General features: G+C 52.1%; 1 protein-coding gene and 1 long non-coding RNA gene across 13 annotated transcripts; one reads left to right on the forward strand and one right to left on the reverse strand.

Moving 5' to 3' along the window:
• Positions 1-408: 408 nt before the first annotated feature.
• Positions 409-26622, reverse strand: LOC138988517 (uncharacterized). Of its 3 annotated transcripts, none has more exons than XR_011464785.1 (4): positions 25827-26622; positions 25474-25708; positions 25118-25291; positions 409-968 (listed from the first exon to the last, which is right to left on the reverse strand). It is a non-coding gene; the product is annotated as an uncharacterized lncRNA (long non-coding RNA). The 3 variants fall into 3 exon arrangements; XR_011464784.1 differs by lacking the exon at positions 409-968 and adding an exon at positions 15670-17051; XR_011464783.1 differs by lacking the exon at positions 409-968 and adding an exon at positions 20516-23789.
• LOC102276199 (mitochondrial adenyl nucleotide antiporter SLC25A23) lies at positions 1073-25264 on the forward strand. 10 transcript variants are annotated; one of them, XM_070373830.1, is made up of 13 exons: positions 1073-1896; positions 2966-3092; positions 3651-3738; positions 4027-4138; positions 5124-5282; positions 5373-5525; positions 5725-5832; positions 7151-7318; positions 18835-18987; positions 19552-19659; positions 23450-23617; positions 23701-23848; positions 24924-25264. In XM_070373830.1, the coding sequence occupies exons 1-13, from the start codon at positions 1741-1743 to the stop codon at positions 25094-25096; spliced, it is 1821 nt and encodes a 606-aa protein (XP_070229931.1). In that variant the 5' UTR covers positions 1073-1740; the 3' UTR covers positions 25097-25264. The 10 variants fall into 10 exon arrangements, 8 of the variants coding, with proteins under 8 accessions (XP_070229931.1, XP_070229932.1, XP_070229935.1 ...); XM_070373831.1 differs by lacking the exon at positions 23701-23848 and having other exon boundaries at positions 24924-25160; XR_011464781.1 differs by lacking the exons at positions 18835-18987; positions 19552-19659; positions 23450-23617; positions 23701-23848; positions 24924-25264 and adding exons at positions 12124-12274; positions 12436-12494; positions 13283-13463; positions 13603-15591 and having other exon boundaries at positions 1519-1896.
• Positions 26623-26635: the final 13 nt, after the last annotated feature.

The following is a 26635-nucleotide window of genomic DNA, read 5'->3' on the forward strand; positions in this document are numbered from 1 at the left end:
GTGAATGAAAACGTCTGTGAAGAGACCCTCTATAAGAGGCTTTGTCTGGAACACACCTGTTAGAGCACACCTATCTGGGCATATTGCCAGGGAGCCATATTGCCCTCTCGGCTGTATCTTTGGATAAAGGACGATGGTGATAAGACGACCTCATCCTGCGGACTCTACAGTGAAGAGTTATGGTTAAGGGAAAATTAATCCCTTCCAGGTCATAGATCAACGATGGGTAAGAATCCCAGGTCTAGTTAAATCTCTGCTTTGCCCCTTCCTGGGCATATGGACTGGGGTGAGCGGCTTAACCTCCTATTTCCTCATCCGTGAAGTGCGAAAGCCAGTCCCACCTACGTTTTAGGGTTTTAGAGAAGACGACGCGAGAAGTGAGTAAAAGACCAGGCTTGTACAACGCAATGAATCAACGTTAGCTATTATTATTATTCGCTGTCAAAAGGCCTGGGCGCCCCTCCCCCTAATGGTGAATCGAGAAACTGCGCCCGAAACTAGTGGGAGGGACCTTCGGCAGGTGCACAGAGAGCGACAGACTGGGGCCCCGCCTCCAATTACGCGTCCTTATCCCCAACCGCGCCTGGGACTCCTCCCCAGGCAGGTCCAGAGAGAGCAATTTTCTCGGTGTCCGGATCAGGTCGGGGCCACTTTAAGACTTCCTGGAGAGCCAGGAGCCGCGGGGCCGAAGGCTGCCCTGGGTCAGTGGGGAGGCCCCGCCTAGGTGGGTGGGAGAGGCGGGACGGGCGGGCGCAGCTTTTGCGGCTCTGGCCAATAGGAAACCGACTTTGAAGCCGCCCGGCGCGTTGATCTTCCGTTTCCCAGGCTGAGTGGAACCGAGAAAGGAGGCGCACGGGCGGGATGACAGCACGGCTAGATATTGTGCTTCAGCGGCCGCGTAGGGAATGTGATTGGAGCGGGCGGGCTGTTGCAGGCCTAGATGGCGCGGAGTTGGTCCTTGAGAACGTCTAGGAAAAAAGAGAACGTTAGTTCCTGATGAAAATTAGTAGAGGCAGGAGGTCAAGTGGAAAGGGATTACGTAACCCAGTCCTCGAGATCTCCTTACCTCGCCTCCTTGGGCAGAGGGTAAAGTGAGGCACGTAGAAAAGGAGCTACGAAACCAGACGTGAGATATTGCTCTCTCCAGCCACTCCATTTCCAGAATGAATGTGGTGTTCCCTGCTGTTGCTGCTGCTGCTGCTAAGTCGCTTCAGTCGTGTCCGACTCTGTGCGACCCCATAGACCGCAGCCCACCAGGCTTCCCCGTCCCTGGGATTCTCCAGGCAAGAACATGGTTTGCCATTTCCTTCTCCAATTCATGAAAGTAAAAAGTGAAAGTCGTGTCCGACTCTTAGCGACCCCATGGACTGCAGCCTACCAGGCTCCTCCGTCCATGGATTTTCCAGGCAAGAGTACTGGAGTGGGGTGCCATTGCCTTCTCCGGTGGTGCTCCCTCGGTTGTGCTAATACCCGGGCATCCCTGACCCTCCCCCCTCCAGCTCCGCCCTCAGCCCCCTCCCCCCAAAGCGGGTCGGGGGAGGAGAAGCAAGTTCTGGGGCGGGCGGCGACGGCTAGCAGTCACCGCCTCCTACAAGTGCCGGAGCACCGCAGGCAGCGCGGAGGCTGCAGTGGCAGTCGCCGCGGAGCTGGCCCTGCGGGGCCCCGGGGGGGGAGGGGGAGCCGTCAAGCCCCCGTTGAGGCCGCCGCTGCCGGGCCTCCCCTCCCCCCCGGGCTGGCGCCATGCGGGGGGGCCCGGGCGAGGCCGAGCGGCGTCAGCGCTGGGGTCGCCTCTTCGAAGAGCTGGACAGTAACAAGGATGGTCGCGTGGACATCCGCGAGTTGCGCCAGGGACTGGCCCGGCTGGGCGGGGGCGATCCGGACCGCGGCGCCCAACAGGTACCCCCGCTGGGATACTCCTCCTGGTGCGCTGCGCTGGGCCCAGCTGGCGCCGGGTAATCTGAGCCCCTGAATGGAGCGCCGGGAGTCGCCCGTGACAGCCTGTGCTGGACTCCAGGACCCGTGCCTACCTTGAGCGTCCCTGTCTCTTTGCCCGTGCCCGCTCGTGTCCGGGCCTGACGGGATCTCTCAAGACAGGACAACCGAGGCCCCAGGCCTGCAGTTCAGGCTGCCAAACCCGTCCCCCTCCTCCCTCTGGGTGGAGGATGTCTGCCCGGGAATGGGGCCACGTGCGCTTTTCTGCCCACTGCCCAGGACACACCCTCCTCTGAACTCTTTGCACAACCCAGAGACATGGCCTGCACCCACCTACAGGAAACATGCCCTCCCTTCCCTCCTTCCCGGCTCTGGGCACCCACTACTCTCCCAGGCAGCTGCCCCAGACTCTATGTTTACATTCCCTTCCCTGTCCTTTCTAGGACTTGGCTCAATGCCCCAAGTTGTCCCAGCCAAGGACCCAATCCTATCTGAGGCTGCCCTCAGCTGGGGATGCTCCTATCCAAGCAGGAACTTGACCCCAATCCCTCTACACCTGAAGACCCAGATGCCACTGGACTGTGTCCATAGCACCCTGAAACCTCCAATCACCCTCCCACTTTACAGATGGGTAAACAGAGGCCCAGCGGATGCTCAGTGTGGTTGTGTCCTTGCTACCACGTTGCCCAGCGCCGTCTCCAGTGAGAGCTCTTGAAACTGCCATGCGGACAAGTTCTTATAAGAGACAGCTGGAAGGACAGGCTTGCAGAAACAAAGAGCCCAGGTCCACCTATCTACTTCCCAGCTCTGTAACCTTGGACAAGTTACTTGACCTTGACGAGCCTCATTTTGCTCGCCAAGAAAGTTGGACAACTGCTGTCCACTGTACAGACCTACCATGGCCTTGGGCATCTTGTTGAGGGGAGAGCTGATGGCAGAGTGATGGGCCCAGGCTCCTGGGACATAAGCTTGTCATGCCCCACATTGTGGGAGTAGCTTAGAGGAGCTCTCTCTGACCTTTCTCCCCTGCCAGGGCATCTCCCCTGAGGGTGACACTGACCCAGATGGCGGCCTTGACCTGGAGGAGTTTATCCTCTACCTGCAGGAGCGGGAACAGCGCCTTCTACTTCTGTTCCACAGTCTGGACCGGAATCAGGATGGTAAGGCCCAGGGATGGGGCTGTGGGGGCCCTGGAGACCCCAATGGGGTTAGAACTGGCAGTGCCAGGAGGAAGGGGGGAGGGCTGCTTCTCCCTGATGACTCACAGGCTATTTCGGGAGCTTTCCTCACCCTCAGCTTGGTGCTTCTGGGCCCAGCTGGCCTATCCCACCTCCTTTTCCTAATGGGGTGGGACCCTATTATTTATTAGTGTTATTATTTGTGATGCAAAGATTCCTCTCCCCACATTGCTCCTGGATTCCCTGTGAGACAGAGCCACCCCCATCGCATTTTCTGGATGTCCAGTGTGGCCTCAACTCCCTGTGGCATGGGGACCCCAATAATTACTCCTGGACTTAATCCTTCATTCAGCAAATGCAAGTCCCTCCCAATATGAACCAATTCCACCTCTCTGATCCCAGTGGGTCAAGGGCCCCTCCCTGCAACCTTGCCACACACCTCACCTTGGGTTTCTGCATGCCCTAGTCTTGTTAGACATCCCCAGTCCAAGCTATTATGGTCCTCTGACTCAGGGTCCCCCCCTCGGCCCCCCTCCCCAGGTCAGATTGACGTCTCTGAGATCCAGCAGAGTTTCCGAGCCCTAGGTATTTCCATCTCGCTGGAACAGGCAGAGAAAATCCTGCACAGGTGAGTGGTTGGGTCCACAATCCCAGGTAACTCAGATCCCAGAGACCCCCTCAGCCACCTCAAGCCTCTGAACCCTGGACCCAATACCAGGGAGGGAGTGGATCTGAGATCTTGGGCTAGTTGCTTTCCTGCTCGGAGCCTCAGTGTGCCCCTCTGTAAAACGGGGGGCCTCACAGTGCCAAGGAGCTCAGTCTCCTCCCCAAACCAACCAGAATCTCTCACCTCCCTCAACTCACCTCCCAGCCCCAGGCACTGATTCTGTCCCACCTGTGCCCCTCCCCCCACCAGCATGGACCGTGATGGCACCATGACCATTGACTGGCAGGAGTGGCGTGACCACTTCCTGTTGCATTCGCTGGAGAACGTGGAAGATGTGCTGTATTTCTGGAAGCATTCCACGGTGAGGTGGGGGTGACGATCCCAGCCTGGTGGTTGGGACCTCTCTTTCCCAGGGCATAGGGGCTGGGGCTGGATTAGCACTCTAGTGGGAGGAACCACTGGGAGCAGCCTGAGGGTGAGGTTCTGCTCTCTGCTTCCTTCATCTGGGACTCTGGGGACTGATGGGAGCCCTTCAGACTTACTGCTGGGCTTTGGGGAGGTAGGCAAGAGAGGGCTCACCAGATGGGGCATCTGGTCTCCCACCCTCTACCCACGCAGCTCTCCTTCTGCTGGTTTCTAGTTCTGCCCAATAAAGAATTCTGCTGCTGAAAAGACAAGTTAGGAAGCCACTGTTTTTGGAGGGTCTGATGAGATCCATTAGAAATTGAGGGAAGAAGTGCTCTGGATTGTCATTTCTGGGGTCGGAATCCCTGAGTGATGCTTCTGATAGGATCTGATGGCATCTGGAGGGGATCCATCCTTGGGATCTGCTGAGAATCTCTTGAGAGATCCAGAGATTCCCGCCCTGGGAGACCTATGAGGGGTTTGGTTAAGAAGTCCACAAGTGGAGATGCTAGAGGACAGATGATCTTTGTGGGGGACACCCCTGGGGATCAGGGGGAGACCCCAGGAGAGAGCCACTGGGCTCCTGATATGGGAAGCCCCTGGTAGGATCTTGTGTGGCCCTGCAGGAATCTTCTGGAATCCTTATGTAAGAGACCCTTGGGTAGAATCCTGCAGAGGGATTTCATTGGCTCTGGAGGGATCTTTATGGAGCAGAGGCTTGAATAGGAGGCTTTGATGGGATTTGGTGGAGGTCCCCAGGAAGGACGTTACCTTTCATGGAGACTGTGGGGCTAGGTCGGGTAGGGATCCGAGAGAGATCTCTTGGATTGGTGGCCTCTCTGGGTATCCTGGAATTCATGGGGGAGACACCCCAGTTTAGAGCAGAGTCACCTCTCCCCAGCCCCAGTGGGTCATGACACCCCCAGCCTCTGCATCCCCAGGTCCTGGATATTGGTGAGTGCCTGACTGTCCCGGATGAGTTCTCGGAGCAGGAGAAGCTGACTGGCATGTGGTGGAAGCAGCTGGTGGCGGGCGCGGTGGCAGGGGCTGTGTCCCGAACAGGCACAGCCCCTCTGGACCGCCTCAAGGTCTTCATGCAGGTGAGAGGCCCTGGAGAGACCCACCCCCTCCTTTCCCAGGCCTGGACCCCTGGAAGGGACCCCAAAGCCACCTTGTCTCCCCCCACCCAGGTCCACGCCTCTAAGACCAACCGGCTGAACATCCTGGGGGGCCTCCGGAGCATGATCCAAGAGGGGGGCGTGCACTCCCTGTGGCGTGGCAACGGGATTAATGTGCTCAAGATTGCACCTGAGTCGGCAATCAAGTTCATGGCCTATGAGCAGGTGGGGGCAGGTGTGGGGAGGCATGGATTGTAGACATGGGGTCTGCAGGATTGGCCTGGGAGTGGGGGAATGTCTTCGGGCCCCTGGGAGTGGGCATCGGTTCCCCTACGGGATGCCCCCAGCAGGACAGCAGAGGGGAACTTCAAGCCCACGGAAGGCTAAGCCCTGAGGTCCCGCCACCTCTGTGTCTCCTTCTCAGATCAAGCGGGCCATCCGGGGGCAACAGGAGACACTGCATGTGCAGGAGCGCTTTGTGGCTGGCTCCCTGGCTGGTGCCACAGCCCAAACCATCATCTACCCCATGGAGGTGAGGAGGAGCCCTGGCAGAGACCTCGTTGCACTGTGGGAGGTCTGCAATCACCATTTCACTCCAAGGTGTGAAGTGGGATGATCCACTTCACACTGATCCACTAAGCATTGGGTGATCACTTTGTCTCTTCCTGATTCAGACTCAGTACAGCAATGCTGTTTCTTGTGTAGCTGGTCTGCATATCACAGTTTGACATGTGATTTCTGGAGACAGTAGTGGTTTGTTGGTTTGTTGTTGTTCAGTCGCTCAGCTCAGTCATATCTGACACTGCAACCCCATGGACTGAAGCACACCAGGCTGCCCTGTCCTTCACTATCTCCAGTTTGCTCAAACTCATGTACATTGAGTCAATGATGCCATCCAACCATGTCATCCTCTGGATGAGAAGGGCCCCCTTCTCCTCCTGCGCTCAGTCATTCCCAGCATCAGGGTCTTTTCCAGTGAGTTGATTCTTCACATCAGGTGGCCAAAGTACTGGAGCTTCAGCATCAGTCCTTCCAATGAATAATCAGGGTTGATTTCCTTCAGGATTGGCTGGTTTGATCAGTGTTGGTTTAACTGTTTAGATAACAGTTGTAGGGGGCAGCCATTGATGGCTATGCCTCCTCTAAGGATCCTGGTTTCCAGGATGCTTGTCCCCAAGGGAATCATTTCCAAGTGAAACCGTTTTTGGAGAAATCATTTCAAGTTTCAGGTTGTACCAGGCATCAGTTAGGATTGTGAGTGATAGAAAACCTAAATCACATAAATGAAGTCCAGAGGTGAGCAGTTCAGGGATGGTATAGTGGCTTCAGAGTGTTGGAGAACAAGACTCTATCTTGTTCTACCACCGCAGCATGTAGCATCCTCCTTATGGACCAAAATGGCTGCTTGTGCTCCAGTTACAGCAACCACATTCCAGCCGAGAAGGAAAAACAAAGGAAGGAACACCTCCGTGACCTTAAGGATGCTTTCTGACAGCCTGGCATCCTTCTTCACCTTCATCAGCTAGGACTCAGTCACATGGCCACACACCTAGGGAAGCTGAGAAATGTAGTCTATATTTCTAGAAGCTGTGTACTTGCTGAAAATAACAGATTCTATTGCTAAGAGAGAAGATAACAAGATATTGGGAGACAGTTAGCAGTGGGTGCCACATGCAACCCTGATAGATGTAACAGTTTGTTGGTATAGAGTTTGGAGGCAGAAGATAGATTCTAGAGGAAGTGATTCTTTTAATTCAGTTATTCTCAGGGTGTCTCCACCCAGCTGTCTTCATTCCTGGATGTTGTGATTCCAAAGGCAGCTTTTCCAGGGATAACCGGGTTCTCCCTAGGTGCTGAAGACACGGCTGACCCTTCGCCGGACGGGCCAGTACAAGGGACTGCTGGACTGCGCGTGGCAGATCCTGGAGAGAGAAGGGCCCCGTGCCTTCTACCGTGGCTACCTGCCCAACGTTCTGGGCATCATCCCCTACGCGGGCATCGATCTGGCCGTCTACGAGGTCTGTGGCACTCCCTTCTCTGGGGTCTGCTCTCCCTGGGGGTCTGAATCAGTTGACCTCCATAGCTACAGGTGGAGAAGCAAAGCACCATGGGCCATGGGATCCTGGGGAAACTTTCCAGGCATTGCACCCCCATCGCCTGCCACTCTTCCACTTCCTACGATAAGAACCTTCCATCTGTAGTTTGGTCTTCCCAGGTCTCAGGACATGTGAAAGTTGGGGACCACTCCAGCTCAGAGAATCAAGGGAGCAGGCAAAGATGAACTAACACGCCTCTACCTCCAAGCCAATGTTTTCTTTAAGGCCTGCCCCTTTCGGTGTCCATCGCCACTATAAAATCCACACCCATGGTCAGCATCTTGGGACCTTTATCAGGAGAGGAAGGAGCCAGGAGTTTTTGCTGTTTCTCTTCCAGAGGCCTCATCCATTGCTTCTCCCTTCTCCTGGCAGGATCACCAGGTTCTCCCAATTACCACAGAAGTCCCCAGGCATCCCTGCCCCAGTGTTTGTATCCAGCCCAGTTCCCTAGGTGGGCAGCCTGTCCAGTTGCCAACTCAAAAGGGCTCTGGGCTTGGTTGAATGCTTTGCTGTTGCCATCTTGAATTTTTTTTTCTTTTTATTTACTTATTTGTTTTTGGCTGCACTGGGTCTCCATCGCTGCACTCAGGCCTTCTCTAGTTGTGGCACGCGAGGGCTACTCTCTAGTTGCTGTGCACAGGTTTCTCACTGCCGTGGCTTCTCTTGTTGCAGAGCACAGGCTCTAGGGGGCGTGGGCTTCGGGGGTTATGGCACTTGGGCTCTAGATCTCAGGCTCAGTAGTTGTGGCTCACGGGCTTAGTTGCCCTGTGACAGGTGGGATCTTCCCGGACCAGGGATCAAACTCATGTCCTTTGCACTGGCAGGTGGGTTCTTAACCTCTGGACCCCCAGGAAAGTCCCATCTTAAAATTTTCAGTAATCTTTGAACAGGGGTCCTCCCTTATTTTTATTTCACACTGGGTCCCACAAATGACATAACTGGTCTGATCTGAGATCCCCCATACATGCCAACCCTACCTGCCGGACCAGCACCCAGCATCTACATAAATAGCCAAATGAGATAAAGCTTCACTCATTCGCTCATTCATGTGTTGGTTTAGCCACTGTCTCCTAAGCATCCATAAGTGCCTGGCACTGTGCTGGCTGCTGCATCCGAGGTGGTTGTTCAGTTGCCAAATCGCGTCCAACTCTCTGTGACCCCATGGGCTGCAGCACACCAGGCTTCCCTGTCCTTCACTATCTCCCTGAGCTTGCTCAAACTCACGTCCATTGAGTCAGTGATGCCATCCAACCATCTCATCCTCTGTCGCCCCCTTCTCCTCTTGCCCTCCATCTTTCCCAGCATCAGGGTCTTTTCCAGTGAATCAGCTCTTTGCATCAGGTGACCAAAGTATTGGAGCTTCAGCACCAGTCCTTCCGATGCATGCATTCAAAGAGTACAACATAATTCTTGTCCTCCTGGGACGCCCCTCCAGTGAACAAAGAAGGCAGTAAACCAGCAAATAAATAGTTTCAGATCCTGAAAAGTTCTCAGAAGACAACAAAGAGAATGTGTAATCAAAAGTAGCTGTGGGCAGGAGGGGGGCATTGCTGGGAATGCCTCTGAGAGGTGGTGATGGAGTGATGGGCTGAATATATATCAAAAGAGTGTGAACAAAGCAGAGGGCACAGCAATGCCAAGGGCCAGACACAGGAATGAATTTGGTCCTTGGAGGAGTGAAAGTCTCTCTTTTTTCTATTACAGCTTATTACAATATATAGAATGTAGTTCCCTGTGCTATACAGTAGAAACTTGTTGTTTATTTTATATACTGTAGTTTGTGTCTATGGGACTTCCCTGTAGCTCAGATGGTAAAGAATCTGCCTGCATTGCAGGAGACCTACGTTTGATCCCTGGATCAGGAAGATCCCTTGGAGAAGGAAATGGCAACCCGCTCCAGTATTCTTGCCTGGAGAATTCCACAGACAGAGGAGCCTGGTGGGCTACAGTCCATGGGGTTGCAAAAAGTCAGACACAACTGAGCTACTGACACACACAAACAGTTTGTATCTGCTAATTCCAAGCTCCAAAATTATCCCTCCTGCCTCACTTTTCCCTTTTGGTAACCATGAGTGTTTTTTCTGTGTCTGGAGCCTTGTTTCTGTTTCACAGATAAGTTCATTTGTATAGTATTTTAGATTCCACATACAAGTGATATCATATGGTATTTGTCTTTCCCTGACTTACTTCACTTAGTATGATCATCTCTAGGTCCATCCATGATGCTGGAAATGGCATTATGGCATCCTTTTTTATGGCTGACTAGTAGTCCATTGCATGTAAGTACCACATCTTATATGGTACTTATTTAAGTAAGCACTTATATGGTCAATGGACATTTAAGTTGTTGCCCTGTCTCAACTATTGTGAATAGTGGTGCATATATCTTAGTTTTGTCCAGATATATGCCCAGGAGTGGGATTGCTGGATCAAAGGGCATCTCTATTTTTTAAGGAACCTCCATACTGTTTTCCACAGTAGCTGTACCAATTTATATTCCCTCCAAAAGTGTAGGAGGGTTCCCTTTTCTCCACACCCTCTCCAGCATTTATTATTTGTAGACTCTTTGATGATGGCCAGTCTGACCAGTGTGAGGTGATACCTCCCTGTAGTTTTGATTTACATTTCTCCAATAATTAGCAACATTGAGCATCTTTTCACGTTCCCATGGGCCTTCTAAATGTCTTCTTTGGAGAAATGTCTTTTTAGGTCTGCCCATTTTTTGATTAGATTGGTTGGTTGTTTTGCTGTTGAAGAGTGGCAGTCCTGAGTGGCCGGATGGAGCTGACATCAGCAAGGACTCAAAGATCACGAGTTTGGGTTTCTCCCAAAGGTGATAGGAAGCCATTAAGACTCCTGAGCAGAAATAAGACACAACCTTATTTCATTCATTCTTCACCCCAAAAGTGATTTCAGAGGTCTAAGTAGTTTGAGAAGCCCTGTGCCCTCTTGACATTTCAAGATCTTAATTAGTCTCTTAAAGACTCTGAGAAGTCCTGTAGAAACATGATTTACTTTCTTTTTTTTTTCACTTTAAAACATGTTTTATTTCCTTTTTTATACTTTAACTTTATTCACAGTTATTAATATATCTTTGAAATTCTAAGCCTCTGATTTTAACATCTAAAATTTTTAATTATTTTATCTCATTTTCCTTAGTTAGATTTACTCTTTTTTAAGTGCAGTGTTGGCCATTCTTATCCAGGTATCAAAACCTCTTTTTAACAGAACTGCTCTTAAAAACTCATTAAACACCTAGTTGGCTAATGCAGCTCTAGCCCCAAAGTCAGTATAGTAAACACTTCTCATTTGCCCCTTCCACACCCAGACCAGACATCACCAATCCATTACCACACTTGAGTCTCTCTCAACACAGTTCTGGGAAGCCATTAGCAATGGATTAAGACTGACTCAGGAAATGCAATTTATGAGCCTTTCCAGTCCCAAGGTCAGAAAAAAGATCCTGGACTTACAGAGGCCTCACAGAAGGCTTCAGAAAGGATTGGCCAAGAGCATAGCTCTGGACTTGGGGGTGACTCTGAATGCTGATTGTCACCTTTATCTTGTGGCTTTGGGCAAGTAACTTCCCTTGAGCCTCAGTTTCTCATCAGTGAAATGGGGATAGTAATTGTTATTTAGTCATCAGTCATGTCTGACTCTTTGCAACTCTACGGACTGTAGCCTGCCAGGTTCTCTGTCCATGGAATTTCCCAGGCAAGAATACTGCAGTGGATTGCCATTTCTTTTTCCGGGGACCTTTCCGACCCAGGGATCAAACCCACATTTCCTGATTGGCAGGGGGATTCTTTACTGAGCCACCAGAGAAACCCATAAAATAGGTCTAATTGGGCTAAAATCAAGGTGTCAGCAAGGCTTCTTTCCTTTAGGAGGCTCTAGGAGAGAATCCATTTTCTTAGATTTTCCAGTTTCTGATGGTCCACGTTCATTGGCTCATGGCCCCTTCTCCATATTGAAGGTCAGCAACATGGCCTCTTCCCCCACCTCGTGTCTCTCTCTCATGTCTGTTTCTGTCATCACTTCTCCTTCTCTGACTTTTAGAAGGAGACTTGTGATGACATCAGGCCCACTTGAAAGCTCTAGCATAATCTCCCACCTCCAGATCTTTAACTTAATCCTATTTGCAAAGTCCCTCTTGCCAAGGAAGGTATCCTATTCACAGATTCCAGGGATTAGGGGAGGAACAATAGGGGGCCATTATTCCACATACCAGAAAGGGTCTGTGTGAGTGTGCACAGTTGCATCTGACTCTTTGCGACCCCATGGACTGTAGGCCACCAGACTCCTCTGTCCATGGGATTTTCCAGGCAAGAGTACTGGAATGGGTAGCCATTCCCTTCTCCTCGGAATCTTCCCCACCCAGGGATCAAACTCAGGTCTCCCATATTGCAGGCAGATCCTTTACCATCTGAGTCATCAGGGAAGCCCAGAAAGAGTCTAGGTAAGGTTTTTTGTTTGTTTGTTTTTTGTCCCCATGGTGCAGCAGGAATGTGGGATCTTAGTTCCCCCACTAGGGATGGAATCCAGGCCCCCTACATTAGAAGTGCTCAGTCTTAACCACCAGACCACCAGGGAAGTCCCCTTTAGGTGAAGTCTAAGCAAGAGCCTGCTTGGCTAAGACCAGCTGTCACAGGATACAGAAGCCAGCCAGCAGGGTTCTGGTTTCACCTAGCTCCAACCCACCCTCCTTCCTTCTCCACTCCTCCCAGACCCTGAAGAACCGGTGGCTCCAGCAGTATAGCCACGATTCAGCTGACCCGGGCATCCTCGTCCTCCTGGCCTGTGGCACCATCTCCAGCACGTGCGGCCAGATAGCCAGCTACCCACTGGCCCTGGTCCGGACCCGCATGCAGGCCCAAGGTGAGGCCTGGGTGGGACAAGGAGACATGAAAGGTCTCACAACTCGGGCCCATCTCCCCATCCCCCAGCTCCTCCTCCTGAGAAGGCAGAGTCCCAGGCTGGGATCCTCCTGGAATTTGGATTGGCCTTGACTCAAGCCCTGACTTTTCTCTGGGCCTCAGTTTACCCTTTTGTGACGCTGGAACGGGAGCCCTTTATCCTAAGCAGGAGAACAGACACGGTCAGTACTGGGTGAGCATCCCAGCGATCTCAGTTGGGAGGCAAGCTTTCTGGGCTGGTTCTTTGAGTTCTAATTTGCAAGGCTGGGTTACAGCCAGGCCAGGGAGCAACAGCGCCAGGCTACAGGCTACAGTTGTTCTATTCTGTTTCTCTGGATTGTTTTTTTGAGGTTATTTTTCTTTTTTCTCCCCTACTATCCCTCAATCTTTTTTTTTTTTTTTTTTTTGAGAATTTCTACGGGGATTTTAGCATTTGTGGATTTTTGCCAGGGGTTATCTGCACATAACACATATGTAGTCTCCCAACCCTCAAAGGGCTTCCAGGCTGGAGAGGAAGGTGCTGAATAAATCATCCCAAAATTAAGTATGGATTTAGGGTTGAATGAAGGGGAGGGGAAAAAGCCAGACTCAGACTTGGGGCACCAAGGAGGGTTCCCCTGAAGAGCTGGTTTGGGATGGAGAATGGAAGGATGAGTCAGAGTTTAGCTGAGAGAAGAAGGAAGGGATGGAGCTCCAGGAGGAGGACACTTCTGTGTCCTCTCCCACCTCCCCCTCCACACATATCTGCTCTGCTTCTCATCATCCCCAAATGGGGCCCTCCAGATTGGGGTGAAACGTTGAGCAGCCAAGTCCAAGGCCAGTAGAAGCCCCAACTTGGAGTCGTAGGTTCCACTGTTAGTCCCTCTTACTGCAATGACTACCTGGCCCAGCCCTGGTGGGGGTGGTGGGGAAAGAGGGGGAAGTGAGAGGGGGACCTCTGGCCTTACCTGACCTCCCCACCCCTCCCCAGCCTCCATTGAGGGAGCTCCCCAGCTCTCCATGCTGGGTCTCCTCCGTCACATCCTATCCCAGGAGGGCGTGCGGGGCCTTTACCGGGGCATTGCCCCCAACTTCATGAAGGTTATCCCTGCTGTGAGCATCTCCTATGTGGTCTACGAGAACATGAAGCAGGCCCTGGGGGTCACGTCCAGGTGAGGGACCCAGAACCCACCCTCCACCCCCAGATCCCTCACCTCAATCATGATGTCCCCCCACACCTGGGCCACTGGAGACCGACAAGACAGCCAGTGGATCCCAGGTCCTCCCCCCACCCTACCATTCAAACCACAGGATCCCCGTACTTCATCCACTGGGTCCTGCGTCTCCACACTCCAGCCACTGGATCCCACGTTTCCCTGTCCTCTCACCCCCGTCCTGAGTGCTGGACCTTCATGTCTTAACCACTGGATCCCCCACAAGCCAGCTAATGGATCCTGACACCCCAACCACAGCAGCACCGACCCAGTATCTAACTGCACCCCCCAACCAGCTGCCTCAGGCACCGGATCCAGTGTCCTCAGGCATTGCTGGATCCTAGATCCCCAGCCCTAAACTGGTGGATCCTAGATCCTCTGCTTCGAGTCCTGGATCTCCAAGCTCAACCACTGGACTCTGGATCTCAAGAAACCTCAGCCACGGTATCCTGACAATGCGAGGCCTAGATCCTGGGACCCCATCCACTGGATCCTGAATCCTCTCCCTCCAACCACTGGATTCCTGAATCCCTTTACCTCAACACAGGGTCCCAGATCCCGCTGCTTCAACTCCCCGATCCCCACATTTCAAGCATCATTCCCTCGACACCCCCAACCATGGACACCAGATTCCCAAGCCCTGATCTGCCAGATCCTCACTCCTCAAACCACAATCTCGAGAACCCAATGGCAGAGGAGCGGTTCCAGGTGACTACAACTGTAGGACCCCAGACCGCAGGCACTGAACACTGAAACTCCACCCATAAGAGGCAGACCCTGCCACCTCTAGGCACTGGATGCCAACCCCTTAACCCCTGACCTCTGACCTGAACCCTCCCAGGCACTGGACCTTGAAAGCTCAGAGCCCCCAGCTAGCTCCCACTAGGCCAGTCAGCACCCTGGATCCCACACGCCCCTGTTCCAGACACACACCAGAGCCCTTCCCCCATGGCACAAACCCCACAGTCTATGGAGCCTGCAGGAAGCCCAGGTTCCAGGCTCCCGGCTTGACAACCTACAGGATGTGCCCACAGTCCTGACACAGCTGATGCTGGCACGGGGAGGAGATAGCCCTCCCAGGCCCTGCACAGATGCTGGACCCCCAGCCCCCTAGCATGGACATGCCCCTAGGCCTGGGGCAGGGGCAGGGTTGGGCGAAAGGTGCGCTCAAATGCTCCTCCAGCACTCTGCTGGTCTCACACCCTCTTCCCACCTACAGGCTGATCACAACCCCCAGAGCCTGGCTCCCTCTCTCTTAGGGCCGGCAAGCAGGCAATCTGAAGCTGGGAACACATGAAGGGGACCCCATATGCACACACACCCCAGCACTGCCGGCCCCTCCCCGGGCTTCAGAGTTGGAAACCAGGAGCAACAAACCAAGGATGCAAAACAAAGCCCCAACCCCCTAAGCCCCCAAATTCACTCCAGGTCTATTTTTGTACCAGAGAGGAGTTGACAACCCATCCCCCCTACTTACCCCAGCCCCCCACCCTGTACATTCTGCACTTTATATTTGGATGCTGAGCTTAGTATCATTGGGGAACCCCCTCTCTCCATTCCTTCCAAGTCCTTGGGGAACCCCATTCAAGGACTGTGAAAGAGGAACTGGGATGTTTGGGGGATGGGAGGACCCGCTCCCCCAACGCTTCCACCTCCTCCACCTACACTGCGCCCCACCTCCCTGCCTGTGCCCTGCCTGTGTGTGTGATTTCAAAGGAAAAGAACAGAGGAATACATTTTCTAAGCTCTTTCATTGTGGTTTTTACTGAAAGTGGGTGGGTGCATGTGGGAGCTCCTCTAACTACTCACAGGGAAGACACATGGGTTGTCATCCATCATTCACGGAGACCAGGAAATGACTCCATGAGCCTCAGTTTCCACATCTGTAAAGTGGGTGCAGGGGCAAGTCCACATTCAAGAGCCCTCCTAATTTGTCCTGTATGTTTTTCTAATTACACAAGTGTGTCCTTTTCCTTGGGCTGCTGTAAAAAGTTATCAAAAACAAGGGGCTTAAAACAACAAGAAAATTAAATATTTTTCTATTGTGGTACAATACATGTTACATAAAATTTACCCTTTTAACCAATTTTAAGTGTACAGTTTTATGACATTAAGTACATTATATTGTCACGCAACCATCCCCACCATCCGTCTCGAGGACTTTCTCATCTTCCCAAACTGAAACTCTGTCCCCATTAAACACTCACTCCCCATCCCCTCCCCCAGCCCCTGGGCCCACCATCTACTTCCTGTCTCCAGATTTGACTCCTCTGGGACCTCCTAGAACTGGAATCATGCAATTATTTGCCCTTTTCTGTCTGGTTTATTTCACTGGGCATCATGTCCTCAAGGTTCATCCGTGTTGTAGCAGGTGTTAGAATCTCCTTCCTTCTTAAGGCTGAGTAATATTCTATTTTAGGGCTTCCCTAGTGGCTCAGTGGTAAAGAATCCACCTGCTAATGCAGGAGACGCAGGTTCTATCCCTGGGTCGGGAAGATCCCCTGAAGAAGGAGATGGCAACCCACTCTAGTATTGTTGCCTGGGAAATCCCACGGACAGAGGAGCCTGGCCGGCTACAGTCCATGGGGTCGCAAAAGTGTAGGGCACCACTTCGCGATTAAACAATGACAACAGCAAGCGTAGTCGAGGAGATGGTAATGTTTGAATAAAGAGTTTTAAATGGTGAGGAAGGGAGCCATGGGGATGCCTAGGGAAACAGCATCCCAGGCAGAGGGCACAGCAGGTGCAAAGGTCCCTGGGCAGCATCATGCCTGGTGTGTTGGAGGAACAGCGAGGAGACCTGTTTGCAGCAGAGTGAGCAAGTGGGAGAGAGGGAGAAGGGGAGGGTTGGGAGGGGATGGGGCAAGTAGAGCAGGACATTGTGGGCTGTGGGGAGGACTTGGGCAGGTAGGTGGAAGCCCTGGAGGGCTATGCGCAGAGGAAGGGTGGGCCCTGACTCAGGTACTCATGCGCGCCCTCTGGTGGCTGCTGCAGGGAGGACAGACTTTAAACCGTTAGGTCTGGAGCTGGGGGAACAGGGGTGCAGGCCACTGCCCTAGTCCAGGTAAGTGACAATGGGCTGGACCAAGGTGGTAGCCATGTACATGATAAGAAGCAGTCGGATTCTCGATATACTTTGGAGATTAAGCCCACATGATGTAGTGACAGACGGCGCAAGAGAGAAAAGGAGGAATCAAGGATGATATCGGGGGTTTTGATCAATTTGGACAATGGAGATGCTCCCAACAGAGACTCTCACTGGATCCTATTGACAACGCTGTGTGGTAGAGTCAATCATGAATTCCAATCTCCAGATGGGGAAACTGCAGCTCAGAGAAGTAAAGCAGGTACCCCAAGGTCACACAGCAAGAAGAGTCTGAGATGGAATCCAAACTCGGGGCCATCTGACTCCAAACCTGTGCCAGTGTCACTTCAGGGACTGACGGTGTGCCTCTCTCTTGGAACTCTAAAGACTTCCCCTTCTCCCCCACTTCCATCTCCTGTTGACGTGAGGATGAAAGGCAGTGTGTCAGTTTCCTGTGGCTGCTGTAACAAAAGACCACGAACTTAGTGGCTTAAAACAATACATTGTTGTGGAGGTCAGAAGCCTGACATGGAGCTCACTGGGCTAAAATTAAGCTGTCAGCAAGGCTGGCCTCTTCTGGAAGCTCCAGGGGAGAATCTGCTGACTGGCCTTTTCCAGCTTCTAAAAAGACCACCTGCATTCCATGGCTCGTGGCCTTCTTCCTCCATCCTCAAAGTCAGCAACAGCCTGTGGAGTCTTTCTCACCTCCAATCCCTCTAACGCTGACCCTTCTGCCTCCCTTTTCCCTGTTGAAGAACTTGCGAGATTACATTGAGCCCCTGTGGTGAATCCAGAGTCATCTTTCCATCTCCTCATCAACTGATTAATAATCTGAATTCTATCTGCAAATTTAATCCACTCCCTCTCCCTTATATTGCCACGTGACATAACATGTTCGTGGGTTTACAGCGATTGGGATCTGGACCTCTGGTAGGAGTGGGGAGGAGACACTCACTCAGTCTACCATATGCAGTGAGGTCACAAGGACCACTGTGACCTCATCATCCCCTGGGGCCCAAATTTACAAAGCACCCCTCCCACACAGTTGCTGGATGGGCCAACCTCTGGCCAGAGATTTGAACCCGAGTGTCCTGACCCTCCAGCTATGATGGGAGCCCAACCAGAGCAAACTCAGAAGCCCAGCTCGCGGGTCCAGACCCTGTTTAAGAGGGTCAAGGCCTTCTTCACCAAAACTGGTCCCCCACCCCCACCCCCCGCCCCCTCCCGGAATCTGGGCTGTACCCACGTGTATGGGTACGTGTTTGGGCACCTGGGGGAAAGAGAACCGGAGCATTCCCCATCGCAGCAGGTGAGTTTGGCAAACCACAGGCCCTGAAGAACCTGCAGCTGGAACTGCAGAGGGAGAAGGTCACCCTGCCTGCCCACTCTGTATGCCCCGCTCCCCTCCAGGCCAGCCTGGGTGGACTGCCACCTGGAAGCTGTGGGGACCAGGGCAAGCCTTGGACTGGAGCCGAGGGGGAGGGGAGGTTCTAGAGATGTGTCAGGAAAAAGACCTCCAGCCTGGATGAGTGTGGGTGGGAGCTGGGTCTGTCCTGCAGGTGCTGGACACAGGGGAGCAGCTGATGGTCCCCGTGGATGTCCTGGAAGTGGATAATGAGGGAGCCTTGTGGAAGTTCCTCCTCTCGGGAGCCATGGCTGGGGCAGTGTCTCGCACAGGCACGGCCCCTCTGGACCGTGCCAAGGTGTACATGCAGGTGTGTGGGGACCATGGCGCTGGGGCCATTGGGGTGGGGATGGATGGAAGTGGAGCTGATGGAGTTCAGGGAGGGGGTGAGTATGTAAATCAGAAAGAGGGACAAGGGTGGGGTTGGGAGCAGAGTTGGAGTTAGAAGGGGGCAGGACTTCCCCTAGTCTGACAGTGGTTAGGACTCCGTGCTCCCACTGCAGGAGGCACAGGTTTGATCCCTGGTCAGGGCTTCCCAGCTGGCGCTAGTGGTAAAGTACCCACCTGCCAATGCAGGAGACATAAGAGAAGTGGTTCAGTCCCTGGGTTGGGAAGATCCCCAGGAGAAGGAAGTGGCAACCTGCTTCAGTATTCTTGCCTGGAGAATCCCATGGACAGCTGGCGGGCTATAAGCCACAGGGTTGTAAAGAGTCAGACACGACTGAAGCGACTTAGCAGGGAATGAAGGTCCCACATACCAAAAAAAAAAAAAAAATGGGGCTGAGTGGAGATGAGGTGAAGGGCTCCTCAGAGGGCTGACAGGGGCTCCATATTTCCAGGTCTACTCCTCCAAGAAGAATTTCATGAATCTGCTGGGAGGTCTCCGGAGCCTGATCCAGGAAGGGGGCATCCGTTCACTCTGGAGGGGCAACGGTATCAATGTGCTCAAAATTGCCCCGGAGTACGCCATCAAGTTCTCTGTCTTCGAACAGGTGGGGGTGAGGGGATATCTACTTTCCCCAGCCCCACCCTCAAGCCGTCACCTCTCTGGTACCCATGGCCCCCTAAAGCCCAGATTTTTATCCAAAACATACGTAAAAAAAAATTTGGCTGTGCTGGGTCTTCATTGCTGTGCATGGGCTTTCTCTAGTAGCGGTGAGTGGAGGCTCCTCTTTGCCTTCTCTAGTTGTGGTGTGCAGACTGCTCATTTTGGTGGCTTCTCTTATCGCAGAGTAAGGGCTCTGGGGCTCTTGTTGCAGAGTAAGCCCCATCTAGGGCATGGGGCCTCAGTAGTTGCGGTTCCCAGGCTCCTCGGGGCTCGTGAGCACAGGCTCAGTAGTTGTGGTGCCTGGGCTTAGTTGCCCCGAGGCATGTGGGATCTTCCCGCATCAGGGATCAACCGCCATCTCCTGCACTGGCAGGCAAATTCTTTACCACTGAGCCACCAGAGAAGCCCCCAAGACATATTTTAATACTCCAGGTCCCACACCTCTTCCCCTGGGTGAGTTTCAGGAAGGAAAGGAGGCTAATTCTCACATTCCTCTTTCCCATCCCAGTGTAAAAACTACTTCTGTGGAGTGCACGAGTCCCCACCCTTTCAGGAACGTCTCCTTGCTGGCTCTCTGGCTGTGGCCACTTCCCAGACGCTCATCAACCCCATGGAGGTAAGAGTATCTGCCCCATAGAAGATGAAACAAGATGATTGGGTGGCAGCTGCTATGGCTTCCTCCTTCCCTGCCCCCTCCTCCTCTTTATGTAAGACATATCAAAGTTGTATTCCAGATGGCTTACCCAGTCATCTCAACACTATTTACTGAATGGGTCCTCTCCTCTCCATCACCAATGACCCAAGATGCCACCACTGTAATTTACTAAATTCCTATATGCACGCATGCTCAGTTGCTTCAGTCGTGTCCGACTCCTTTCGACCCCGAGGACTGTAGCCTGCCAGGATCCTCTGTCCGTGGGGATTCTCCAGGCAGGAATACTTCGCAGGGGTAGATCCCCCTCCAAGGGATCTTCCCGACCCAGGGATTGAACCTGCAGCTTCTGCACTGCAGGCGGATTCTCTGCTGCTGAGCCACTGGGGAAGCCCCAAATTCCTATATGTGTTGGTATGTTTGTTTTGGTGGGGTTCGTTTGTTTTGTTGCCATATCACTGGACACAAGGGATCTTTAGTTTCCTCACCAGAGATGGAACCTGTGCCCCCTGCAGTGGAAGCTGGACCACTGGACCGCCAGGGACGTCCCTGGGTTTACTTCTGACCTTTCTCTTCTTGGGTTCAATCCCTAAGTCAGGAAGTTCCCCTGGAGAAGGGAATGAAAACCCACTCCAGTATTCTTGCCTGGAGAATCCCCCTGGACAGAGAAACCTGGTGGGCTACAGCCCATTAGGTCGCAAAGAGTTGGACATGACTGAGCAACTAACACTTTCACTTTTTCTCTTCTTGTCACTTGGGTTCTCTTCATGCACTTCTAATTTTTTTTTTTAATTTTAAATGATCTTCTAATTTTTTTTTAATGAGTAGACTTTATTTTGTAGCACAGTTTTAAGTTTACAGGAAAATTAGGTAAAAAGGGCAAGAGCATTCCCATATATATCTTGGCTTACATACGAAGTTTCCACTATCATTAACAACTTGAATTTGGGTGGTACATTGGTTACAACTGATGAACCAATATTGATACATTATTATTAACTAAAGCCCATGGTTGACATCAGGGTTCACTCTTGGCGTTGTGACTTGCTATGGGTTTTGACAAACGTATGACACGCAGCCACCATAATAGCGTCACACAGAAAAATTCCACTGCCCTAATAAGTCATTGTACTACACGTATTCACCTCTCCCTCTTTCCTCCAGTCCCTAACAACCACTGATCACGTTACTGTCTATGTAGTTTTGCCCCTTTTTTTTCTTTTGGCGGCACCCCGTTGGCATATGTTCAACAAGGTATTAAACCCTTGCCCCCTGCATTGGCTTAGGGTCTTAACCACTGGACGCCCAGGGAAGTCCCAGCCCAGTCTTTCATTTTTGAGGCTTGATATTATGTCTTATTATTCCCCATTCCTTCTCTTACTGGTTTTTCAGGCTATTCTCCATTGATTTCTTTTTCCTTTTAAAACGTTAGAAGTAATCTGCCTTGTTCAGAAAACAAAATCACACACTGGTATTTGTTTTTTACTCACTGACTCTAAACTCAAATGAGTTTAGATATTATTGCCATCTGGTGGCTCAGATAGTAAAGAATCTGCCTGCAGTACAGGAGATCCAAGTTTGATCCCTGGGTTGGGAAGATCCCCTGGAGGAAGCAATGGCAACCCACTTCAGTATTCTTGCCTGGAGAATTTCATGGACAGAAAAGCCTGGCGGACTACAGTCCATGGGGTTGCAAAGAGTCAGACATGACTGAGCGACTAACATTTTCATTTTCACTTTCTATACAATATTGGGTCTACATATCCAAGAATACATCCATTTATTTGGTCAAGTCTCCTTTTTCATCCCCTAAACGGTCTTTTAAAGCTTTCTTCATATAATTCTTGCCCTTGTCTGGTTGAGTTTCTTCATATTTTTACTTCTGAAATATAGCTGATTTATTGTGTTAATTTCTCCTGTATGGCAAGGTGATTCAGTCATACATATACTATCTTTAATAAATATATTAATGAAAAAATATACCTTTTCCATTAAGATTTATTAAAGGATATTGAATATAGTTCCTTGTGCTATACAGTAGAAGTAGAACCTTCTTTACCTTTCTATATATTAGTTTGCACTTGTGAAGTATTTTTATTTTGATGGTTACATAACAAATCACCACACTCAAGAGCTTTTAAAATGATACAGATTTATTATCTCATTGTTTCCGTGGGTCATGTCTGGGCACTGACTAGTCGGGTCCTCAGTTCAGGATTTGATCAGGTGGAAATCAAGGTGTCAGTCGGTGGGGCTACCAATGGACCCATCTGAGGCGTGGGTGTCCTCTGCCAAACTCCCTGGTTGTTACCAGCATTCAGCTTCTTACGGCTGTAGACTGAGTCCTCAACTCCTGGAGGCCACCCACTGTTCCCTGCCCTGCGGTCCTCTCCGTAACAGTTTGTTTGAGACCAACCCTAGGGAACTCCCTGGCGGTGTAATGGTTAGGATTCCACACTTTTTTCACTGCCATGGACCTGAGTTCAGTCTCTGGTTGGGGAACTAAGATCCTGTGAGCCGAGAAGTATGGCCAAGATATAAAAAACCAATCCAGGAGTGTTTCTGATCCTTCTATCTCTTCTTCAGACTCTTTTAAAGGGCTCACCTGATTGAGTCAGACCCACTCAGGATGATTTCTCTTGATTAAGTCAACTGGTGACACAGGAAGCTCACCTCTGTGATGACCGAGATGGATGGGATGGGGGGCAGGTGGGAGGGAGATCCAAGAGGGAGGGAATATATGTACATGTAAAGCTGATTCACTTCACTGTACAGCAGAAACTAAGGCAACATTGTAAAGCAATTACATGCCAATTAAAAAAATCTAAAAAATAAATAAAGTTAACTGGTTAGGGGCTTTATTATATCTGCAGAATCTCTCTGCCTTTGTCCTTTGTGTACCCTGATCCAAGAGAGTCACAGTCCATCATGCTCACAGGTGTAGACCATTTTCAAGGGCAAAGGAGGCCATTAAACAGAGCAAGTGTATAATGGGGACAGGAATCATGGGGACCACCTGAGAATTTTGCCTACCACAAACGGTGTGCTGTCTTTTGCACAGCTGTTGAGTTGCCAACATTTTGATGTTGGGCATTTCATAAAAACTTCAGTTTCTGGCTTCTTTGGGAAAACTGGCAGATCTGCCTACCTGGGGTCCAGGTAGGGCGAGTTTGGCTGGGTTAGGGCTGCTGCAGTCCCCACCCAGCTCACATCACTTCTCTCATCCTTTTTTTTTTTTTTAGTTTTATTTATTTTCTTGGCTGTATCTTACATCAAGCAGGATCTTAGTTCCCCGTGTGTGCATGTTAAGTCGCTTCAGTTGTATTTGACTCTATTCGACCCCATGGATTGTAGTCTACCCGGCTCTTATGTCCATGGGATTCTCCAGGCAAGAATACTGAAGCAGGTTGCCATTTCCTTCTCCAGGAGATCTTCCTGACCCAGGGATTGAACCTGCATCTCTTATGTCTCCTGTGTTGGCAGCCAGGTTCTTTACCACTAGCGCCATCTGGGAAGCCCCCTTAGTTCCCCAACCAGGAGTCAAACCTGTGCCCCCTGCAGTGGAAGCATGGACTCTTAACCACTGAACTGCCGAGGAAGTCCCTCCCTCACCCTTTGGGTTGAGAGCACTTACAGGCCAAGGCAGCTGGGTTTGAAACCCAGCTATGTGCATTCTTGAGCAGCTGCCTCCTGTGCTGGAGGGTCATTTAGGCGATTAGCTCAAATAAGCTGCCTTACTCCTCATCCTCCCCAGGTGCTGAAGACGCGGCTGACCCTGCGGCGGACCGGCCAGTACAAGGGGCTGCTGGACTGCGCCAGGCAGATCCTGGAGCAGGAGGGCACCCGCGCCCTTTACCGTGGGTACCTCCCCAACATGCTTGGCATCATCCCGTATGCCTGCACCGACCTGGCCGTCTATGAGGTAGGGGTCTCACAGAGGGGTTGGCAGGGGCGATGTGAACCCAGGCCCGTGGAGAGCTTCCTCCTGGCCTTCTTCTCTCCTAGATGCTCAACTGTCTCTGGCTGAAATCAGGCAGGGACATGAAGGACCCTAGTGGCTTGGTCAGTCTGTCGTCTGTGACACTGTCCACCACCTGTGGACAGATGGCCAGTTACCCGCTGACTTTGGTGCGCACCAGGATGCAAGCCCAAGGTCAGCTTGGCCCTTTTAGCAACCTCGCATACCACGACCCCTTGCCTCTACTCTCTGAACTTTCTCATGACCCCCCGAAACACACACAAACTGACTCCCAGACTCTCCATATCTGATCTTGCCCATTTCTGCTGACTCCTGAACCCACCCAAATTTACACTCACCCCCAAACCTGATCCCAGTCCCTTCAATTAACCCTACATATCACTAAAATGAACACCCAGCTCCCAAAGGACTCCCACAAACCTCCTTGAATGTGACTCAGGCCTCCATATTGATCTCAAGACATATAGTCCCCAATGACCCCCCAACTTGTCCAAATCAGACTCAGGCCTCACCTGGTGCCAAAAGGCAAATGGTTCCTAAATTTTCGAAAACTGACACCTAGACATTCCCAAACTCATAACCACCTCCCCAACATCCTGGGAACTCCCCAAATGTGCCTCCCACAAATGGGCTCTCAAACCCCTAAACAAATCCTCAAATACCCAAATAGGTTTTTAGCTCACCACCTTAATCTTGAAAATGTCCCCAAACTCCCCCTTAGCACACTGCAAAGCTCTAGCAGATCTTTGTTGTTGTTCAGTCGGTAAGTTGTGTCCGACTCTTTGTGACCCCATGGACTGCAGCCTGCCAGGATTCCCTGTCCTTCACTATCTCCTGGAGTTTGCTCAAACTCATGTCTGTTGAGTTGGTGATGCCATCCAACCATCTCAGCCTCTGTTGCCGCCTCCTCCTCCTCCCGCCCTCAATCTTTCCCAGCATCAGGGTTTTTTCCAATGAGTTGGTCAAAGTACTGGAGCTTCAGCTTTAGCATCAGTCCTTCCAATGAATATTGAAGTTGCAATGTTTTCTAAGATGTTCCCTAAAACAAATCCTGAAAATTTCTCACTCTCCATAAACTGACCAACTTCCTCTAAAAGGCTTCCAAGCTTCTTTTCAGGTAACACCCCAGACCCTCTGCTCCTCACTTCAGTCCCCATCTCCCAACATTCCAGCTCCCCACTCTCCACCCACGCCCCTTGATGCCAAGTCATCTCTGGCCCAGGCCCTGAGCTTGCCTCTGTCCCCACAGACACTGTGGAGGGTTCAAACCCCACCATGTGTGGAGTCTTCCGGAGGATCCTGGCCCAGCAGGGCTGGCCAGGGCTGTACCGAGGCATGACCCCCACATTACTGAAGGTGCTGCCTGCAGGCGGCATCAGCTACGTGGTGTATGAAGCCATGAAGAAGACCCTGGGAGTATAAGTAGTGAACTAGGTGACATACCCTGGGCAGAAATGGAGGGGAAGATCCAGTGTCTCCTGGCCCCAAAGGGCCTTCCAGGCTCGGGACCAAGGGCAGACTTGTCAAGAGAAGCAGACTGGTTGCCTGGGTCAGAAGATTCCTGGTGCCTCCTCCCCAGTGGAGTCTGGACTCCAGTTTGGTTTGCTGCGACTTGTCCTGATTCCAGAGCAAAAGGGTGAACATGGAGACAACGAGGAATAAACAGATGGTTTCTGCTGGCCATGTCTGGAATATCTGGGTTCAGGAGGGCAGCTGGGGATCTGGATACCTGGGTCCTGTGAGGGGCGGGGGGGGGGGGCGGGGGGGCGGGGAGCGGTGGGGAGGGCGGGCGGGAGTACCTTGGGCCTCTTAGTCTTGAACAGGAATTGGAAGCCTGGAAGATGCCTGGGTCCAGAAGATAAACTGAGGGCCTAGATCAGAGCTTAGAGCTCGGATCCAGGGACCTTATGTGAAGCTGGTGTAGGGTTTCGAATTAAGAGTCTAGGATCCCTCGGTCCTGGGAGGAAATCTAGACCCTTGAGTTGGTAGGAGAGCTGGTTCCATTTCTGGAAGAGAAGTAAGGACTCTAGATCCCTGGATGGAAAGAGGAGAGGGTATGAGAGGATCCCTGAGTTTCCTCTTGCTTTGGGGCCAACCCACCCCCGGAAGCACCCGTCTCCAAGGCCTCAAGCAGGCCACGTGCCTGGCTTACCCGGCCGGCCTCCGGGGACTCTAACCCAGACGTCAGGCTTGAATTCCTGCAGCCGGTGGCCAATGCCCACGTCGGCTGCCATTCAATCCGGTTCCGGCTAATCGCCTCCCGGCTTCTGGTGGCTGGCTCCGCCCCAATGCAGCGGCGCTTCCACTAGCTCCCACCAAAACGGGGCACCTCCATTTCCTTCATTGTCATTTGCCTAGGGTGAGGTCAGTCACCTTACACCCTCCCCCGCCACTCAGCCATTGGCTTAGACGACGGGACTAGAAAAGGATTCTGGTTAACGCTAAAGTAACTCAGTCCAAACGCAAGCGTATCACACTGACCTCGCCAGATTGGCTTAAATTAATTGCCAATCTCTGTAAAGACCGCCTTCCATGTGTACCCATTGGCTTGCGTACACGACGATCTCACTGGACGCCCACCCAGCCCGTTCAGAGAAGTCTTTCGCCAGACTCCTCCTTCCTGTCCGCTTGACTCTTAGGAGCCGTCAATCCGGTTCAGAAGCCGCCCCGCGATTCTGGAACTCCTGCTTCATTGGGCCTTCGGCCTCCTCCGATCGCCTCAATTTGCCCGCCCAAAGCCGTCAGCCCGCAGCCCATTGCTTCCCAGAGCTGTCGATCTCGCGGTACCTCCCGCCCACTGCCTCTCGCGGCACTCCGATTGGCCGCTCGCCTCCAGAGCCTGTGATTGGTGTCCCGGGAGGGGCGATCACCTCCCATTGGCGCGGCGGCGCCGTCCGTCAAGCCGGCGACCGGAGGGGGCGTCCCTCTCCGCCCCCCAACCCCCGCCCCCGGCATCGTCTT

Source organism: Bos mutus, chromosome 7 (genome assembly GCF_027580195.1).
Source record: "Bos mutus isolate GX-2022 chromosome 7, NWIPB_WYAK_1.1, whole genome shotgun sequence".
NCBI classification, from domain to species: Eukaryota; Metazoa; Chordata; class Mammalia; order Artiodactyla; family Bovidae; genus Bos; species Bos mutus.